Source organism: Salvia hispanica, chromosome 3 (assembly GCF_023119035.1).
Source record: "Salvia hispanica cultivar TCC Black 2014 chromosome 3, UniMelb_Shisp_WGS_1.0, whole genome shotgun sequence".
Classification (NCBI taxonomy): Eukaryota; Viridiplantae; Streptophyta; class Magnoliopsida; order Lamiales; family Lamiaceae; genus Salvia; species Salvia hispanica.
This window is the reverse complement of record NC_062967.1, coordinates 49,338,383-49,345,181: the sequence shown is the minus strand read 5'-3', so window position 1 is coordinate 49,345,181 and position 6,799 is coordinate 49,338,383. Positions and strand designations below refer to the sequence as shown.

Here is a 6,799-nt window from a genome sequence, read left to right as displayed (position 1 = left end):
TTTCTGCGAATATATCTCGTAATTACAACATTAAATTTAAATATCATAGTTTATCCTCAGATATTGATAACTACAAAATGTCAAAATCATTCTTCTGCCAATATTATGATCTTCACAATACATACCATGAAATTATTCAGCTACGGAAAAAGAAAATACTTGTAGTAATACAAAAATTGTGCATAATAGTATATTGAAATGATGAATTACGAGAGAAGGGCAATAACGGAAAAAGAACCCACTTTTTCGCGGGTCTATAAAAATGCGTGCAATACTACGACGAGCGACTCCGGCGCCATTTCAAACCAAAATTTCCTCAATCACTGGAACGTCACCTCTCTCTCTCCTCTTTTTCCTTCTCTCTCTTACTACATTCACACATTTGTCAAAAAACACACGCGATTCAACACCTCACTTCCACAGATAGACGATGCAGCCAGCGCAGTAAAATTCTTTCTCGAAATCGATTTTAATGAATTCAGGTTCGTGTTTATCTGTGACACTCTGTTTCTGCGCATCTGACCACACATTTATACGCTTATCGCACAATAGACACGTATCTATCCTATCACACAAATCCTGAAGGTCTGTTGAATGCCAAATCTGAACATAGCTCTGATTTTTTTTTTCCTGTTTTTTTTGGCTTCTGCAATTTCACATGACTCAAGGCATGGTCGTCGAATCGTATAATGGCGGTTAGGTTTTGGAAACGTAATTTATAAAAAAAAATAGGTGTAGCGGTGGCGAGATTTCTACGTGCATCGAGACTCGAATTAATACTTTTAAAAAAAAATTCTGATAGTTTGTAGCACAAAACGACAAGGCGTATCACAAGAGTAATTGATAATCGAAGATCGGTCTGCTTCTGTCATGTTCCTTATGATTTGAATCACACTTTTTAGCTATTGTTTTATCACTTGATTTGATTTATCTATTACTACTAGTATTTTATATTGTCTATGATGCTCTATCGCTTGTTGGAATTCCTTGTAATTGACGTGAAATTTATGTTAACGATGCTATCCAACATGATCATGACACGAAATGCACATGAAAAGATGACGATGCGTGTTTAATTAGTTGACACAATCTTTTTTGGATCACTTTCCTTGGAGTTTTAAGCGTGATTTATGTTTTTGACAGTTAGTTCTTGCTTTTTTCGACGTGTTAAGCTAATAAGGGTGATTAATCTGGAATATTAGGAAATTTAGTTAACCATGCTTCTCTAAGGGGTGTCATGAATGATGAAGTGTGTGGTAATTTAGTTCAGTTGAATTCTTTATTTAATATATCATCTTTTCTCAACCATTTTGTTATTCAGTATGTGCTGCCTAAACTTTGTCATCACTTTTCTTGTTCACCGTCATTGTCATGTTCAACGATGTGTAAGAAATACACTTATGTAGTGTAAATTGTAGATGAAGTTGCCAGAGATAATATATCATGAGGAATGGACCATGTTACTTTTAATTGACCTTTCCTAGGATTTAGGCTTTGGTTTTCTTGAATATCAAGACTGTTGAGCTTAAATACTGAAGTATGTACAACTTCATACAGGAATGAACAGTTTGTTAATTTTCCTTGTTTGATTTTCATTAGATGGACCCTATTCTTGAGTGAAGAAGACATGAATTCTGGCTATGGTTAAAGGTGGCAAGTAGTAAAATTTAGTCTTTGAATGCTGCATCAGATGGAACTGTTTTCTTTGCACAGGCTGATTCTTAATTCTAACATGCTGTCATGTTTTGGTTTATACTCGTCGGTAATTTCAGGTATCTTAATGTATTGAGATAAACGTTTTGGTCTTTGCTTTTTGGTGGTTTTGCTGCAAAATGGCTTCAAACGCGACATGCTTACCGCCGATGAAGGCCACCTCAAATGGGGTCTTTCAAGGGGATAATCCTCTCCACCACGCACTTCCTCTCTTGATTATACAGATATGCATTGTTCTGGCGTTGACCCGATTACTAGCATTTCTTCTCCGTCCGCTAAGGCAGCCACGTGTCATTGCTGAGATTGTTGTAAGTTGTTTTTTTTTCCTTTGGTCTGTTTTTTCCCTCTACCAGCCATATAAAATTACCAGTGCATATGATGTATGCTAGATGACTTTAGTTTGGGGTCTGTTCTAGCTGTACTGATGTCTCTTATCCTTTCATCCTTTTATTTTCCTTCAGTTTTTGTTCTGTTACATTATACTATGAAATACTCTCATCTATTCTTACTTTTATGTCCATTGATCAGACAACGGACGCAGTTGCAAGATCAACATATGAAGTTAAATTTTATGTTTCAAGTCTTTATAAGTTCTCTTAGAATTCCATTTCTAAGGGAGAGTGGGACCAATCTTTGGGTTTCTGCAAGTTTGATGACTTCAAAGAGAATGATGTTTTCCTTTCTTTTAAATTGTTCACCCATTTGTGGCTATTTTTTTTATTCACTCTGTATCTACGTGCATGTGACTTTATCTGTAAGTTCTTCTGTTGTTCTGGAATTCTATCTTGAATTGTTTTTATTTCTTACAAATGCATGGACAATATACGTATGTTTAGCCTTGACTAGAGCTTGTGATTTCTTCCAAGAGCAATATCTAAATCCTTACGCTAAAAGAAACAGCACATGCCACTTTATTATACTCTTCCATATGAGGCACTCTTCATTACCTTTTAAGTTTCCACAAGAAAGTTGACTTACTAATATTTTGGTAGGGAGGCGTTCTACTTGGTCCTTCGGCTTTGGGACGCAACCATAAATATCTTCATGCCATTTTCCCACCTAGAAGCCTCACAGTTTTGGATACTCTTGCCAACCTGGGCCTCTTATTCTTCTTGTTTCTCGTAGGCCTTGAGTTGGATCCAAAGTCTCTTCGACAGACTGGAAAGAAAGCCTTAAGTATTGCTCTAGCAGGAATCAGTCTCCCATTTGGTTTAGGAGTTGGAGCCTCATTTGTGCTCAGGGCTACTATTTCCCAAGGTGTGAGTCAAGGACCATTCTTGATTTTCATGGGAGTAGCTCTTTCAATTACTGCATTTCCTGTTTTGGCTCGTATTTTGGCTGAACTTAAGCTATTGACTACAAATGTTGGTAGAATAGCCATGTCAGCTGCTGCAGTGAACGATGTGGCTGCATGGATTCTTCTTGCTCTTGCTGTTGCCTTATCAGGCACAGGCCGCTCTCCACTTGTTTCCTTATGGGTCTTCTTATGTGGGTTTGGTTTCATACTGTCATGCATGATTGTTTGCCCTTTTGTTTTCAAATGGATTGCTAGACGCTGTCCTGAAGGTGAGCCAGTTGACGAGATATATATCTGTGCTACACTTGGTGCTGTTTTGGCTGCTGGTCTCGTCACTGATATTATTGGGATTCATGCACTTTTTGGTGCCTTTGTTATTGGCGTTCTTGTTCCAAAGGAGGGAGCATTTGCAGGAGCCCTTGTGGAAAAAGTAGAGGACATCGTCTCTGGCCTATTTCTTCCTTTGTACTTTGTATCAAGTGGATTAAAGACAAATGTAGCCACCATTCAAGGGGCTCAATCTTGGGGTCTTCTTGCTCTAGTCATATTTACTGCCTGTTTCGGGAAGATTTTTGGCACTGTTTTGGTCTCTCTCTGCTGCAAGGTTCGGTTTAGAGAGGCGCTAACACTAGGTTTCTTGATGAACACTAAAGGTTTGGTGGAGCTTATCGTCCTTAACATCGGGAAAGACCGCGGGGTGAGTTTCTAATGACATATATTTATTTACTATCACTATGAACTTGCTCAGTATTTGATCTTACAAATGATCTTGTCTTTTTAGGTTCTGAATGATCAGACTTTTGCGATTATGGTTCTCATGGCGTTATTCACTACATTCATAACGACGCCAGTTGTCGTGGCCATATATAAGCCAGCTGAAATGGCTAAATTGGAATACAAATACAGAACAATTCAGAGGAAGGAACCTGACACTCAGCTCAGAATGTTTATCTGCTTTCATAGCACAAGAAATATTCCGACATTGATTAATCTGATGGAGGTTTCGCGTGGTACTGGGAAGAAAGGAGGGCTTCGCATCTACGCAATGCACCTAATGGAGCTGTCTGAAAGATCATCAGCGATTCTGATGGTGCACAAGGCAAGAAACAACGGGTTGCCATTTTGGAACAAGGTGAACTCTGATACAAACCAAGTTGTGGTTGCTTTCGATGCATTCCATCACCTCAGCCAAGTTTCCATACGACCAACAACCGCAATCTCGCCCTTTTCTAGCATGCACGAGGACATTTGCACCAGCGCCGAGAGGAAGATGGCTGCAATAATAATCCTCCCATTCCATAAGCACCAGAGAGTCGATGGACACTTTGAGACAACACGAGCTGACTTCAGGCATGTCAACCGCAGGGTTCTTGAACACGCGCCATGCTCTGTTGGCATATTGGTGGATAGAGGGCTAGGAGGGCCGTCACACATTTCTGCAAGCAACGTTAACTACACTGTGACAGCATTCTTCTTTGGAGGCCACGACGACCGTGAAGCCCTATCTTACGGGGCGCTCATGGCCGAGCACACCGGCATTCGATTGAATGCAGTTCGTTTCATCGTGGACTCCAAGCTCATCCCGGACAGCCTTACTTTGGATGTGAAGGATGAGTCTGCTGTAGAGGATACATCAGACGAAGAGTTTCTTGCAGAGTTCAAGCAGAGAGTATCGGCCGATGGTTCGATAAAATACGAAGAGGTTGGGGTAGGCAGTGATGCAGACATAGTTGGTACAATCTTCAAATACAACCGCAGTAACCTGTTCATCATTGGACGAATGCCAGAGTGTCGGCTAGTTGCAGCGTTTGACAAGAAGAGTGAATGTCCTGAACTGGGACCGGTGGGGAACTTGCTGATCTCACCGCAGTTTAAGACCACAGCCTCAGTGCTGGTGGTGCAGCAGTACCGGGGGCAGCTCATGGGAGACTCTCTGGCGTCGTTGAAAGAGGAGAATACGTCTGATACGGAAGCAGAGGAGGCGGCGTCACAGGAGTCGCGTTGATCTGTAGTTTTGGTGCTGAGTTTGAGCCTGTTTGAGGTAATGATAGCATATATATAAAACAGGTACTTATTTCTTTGCAATAATCTTTCATTCCTGACCTTTTATCTGTTATGCTTTTAATATAAGTGGGATGTTGCTGAAATAATAGCTGCATGTATTATGAGTCAGATGATAGTAAATGTAAATGCTCAACTGACTATGATTATCTCAAGAGAATTGCATATCCCAAAAAGTAGCTGTTTGGGTTCATTGTTTATCTATAATATGTTGGTGAAGTGTGGTTATTTTGTTCTTTATATTCTAAGGGCATCTACTGCTGCAAACTAGCCTAATTACAGTAGTATAGTTTAGTTTATTTTTTACTAAAATTGATTGAGATTTTGAATCATCCTCAAGCTCTTGATGATTTACCAGTTTGAGGAAATTTGTCCTGATTCACATCTAACTGAAAAGTGTGTTATTCAATCATGTATATCATCAAATCATAAATACTACTACTGCTACATTCCATTAGCTCTTTTCTAGCATTATAATTTTCGAGTGTTAACTTTCCCCATGAAAATCCATAAAAGCAAGTTCACAAGGGGAGATTAATTATTTGGTTGAGTATGCAATATGATAATATAAAAAGATTACGAAATTAAGTTGTAAGTGTACTGTCTTGTTCTTGTAGGTACGTGGGGCTATAGGTTTTACCATAAAAGATGTCACATTTTCCTTTTTAATTTGTCCCACAAAAGATGTCACATTTTCCTTTTTAATTTGTCCCACAAAAGATGTCACATTTCTCTTTTTGGAAAAAGTTCTCTCTCACATGAATATAAAAATTATATTTTCTCTCCCGTGCTGTCCCACAAGTGTGACATCTTTTGTGGGACGGAGGGAGTACTATTTATGAAAGTTGAAAAGTAAAATTGATCGAGGAATTTTGTAGAACAAGACAAAATGATTAGGACGATAGAGATTTATATCGAGTCAGATTAGTAGATAGTCGAGATAGGAACAAGAAATTTCCAAGAGGAAATAGTATTATTTTCTTCATCTTTTATCATGAACGTGGAAGACTTAATTGATATGAATTCTGCACGTAAAGCTAACATTATTTACTTCGCCTGTTCCGAAACTGCCGGTTAACGGGAACTGGATCCGTGAGACAGACCGGTTTCGATTTTAACACAATTCACAAATTTTTAAAAATTATTTGTCTTAACTTAAAATCTTTCTTTAAACATAAAAGTAACAAATTAATAACGAGTAGTCAGTAGTGGCTAATAGAAAGGAAAGAAAATTAATTTGCATTGATATCGATTTGATAACGAAAGTTATTAAATTGCAAAGTTAGTAAATTATATAAAAGACAAAAATAAATAGCCACTAAAACTTCAAAGCAAAATATGGGGACTAGTACTCAATTTAAATCTTTAAAGTTACACTTTAAAATATTAAATTAAATTACCTTTATATGTAGTTGAAGAATGAAAGCTCACCTAGTTCTCTTATCCTGTCTTAGTGTTGCCTCTGATCATCCTTGTTCTCGGCAGCAGATCACTCTATTGCAGTGAATTCTACATCATTGCTCTTGACAAGAACTTCCCAATTTGTTCTTGAGCACTTTTTTCCATCAAAGATCAAACAATATGGTGATTTCTGTGTATCTTATGAGCATGTTGCTCCTTTTTTCGTTCATGATTCAATTGTTGCGATACTAAAAGTTTGTTCAACGGCGACAATGGAAGTGAAAACTGCAAAAGTAGGAGAAAGTTTTGTTCAATTGGATCTCAATC

At 38.3% G+C, this 6,799-nt stretch overlaps 1 protein-coding gene across 5 annotated transcripts; it reads left to right on the top strand.

Moving 5' to 3' along the window:
- The first annotated feature begins 228 nt into the window (after positions 1-228).
- On the top strand, positions 229-5,273 carry LOC125213747 (cation/H(+) antiporter 18-like). 5 transcript variants are annotated; one of them, XM_048114458.1, is made up of 5 exons: positions 229-482; positions 1,600-1,650; positions 1,773-2,021; positions 2,706-3,707; positions 3,792-5,273. In XM_048114458.1, exons 3-5 carry the CDS (start codon positions 1,833-1,835, stop codon positions 5,013-5,015), a joined length of 2,415 nt encoding a protein of 804 aa, XP_047970415.1. In that variant the 5' UTR covers positions 229-482; positions 1,600-1,650; positions 1,773-1,832; the 3' UTR covers positions 5,016-5,273. The 5 variants fall into 5 exon arrangements, with proteins under 5 accessions (XP_047970415.1, XP_047970414.1, XP_047970416.1 ...); XM_048114457.1 differs by lacking the exon at positions 1,600-1,650; XM_048114459.1 differs by lacking the exons at positions 229-482; positions 1,600-1,650 and adding an exon at positions 739-857.
- Positions 5,274-6,799: the final 1,526 nt, after the last annotated feature.

Excerpts from the sequence above, each read along its gene's own strand:
- LOC125213747 (XM_048114457.1), top strand. The coding sequence starts at position 1,833 with ATGGCTTCAAACGCGACATGCTTACCGCCGATGAAGGCCACCTCAAAT. Across the intron at positions 2,022-2,705 it reads GTGTCATTGCTGAGATTGTT|GGAGGCGTTCTACTTGGTCC; the intron begins GTAAGTTGTTTT and ends ATATTTTGGTAG. Across the intron at positions 3,708-3,791 it reads ACATCGGGAAAGACCGCGGG|GTTCTGAATGATCAGACTTT; the intron begins GTGAGTTTCTAA and ends TTGTCTTTTTAG.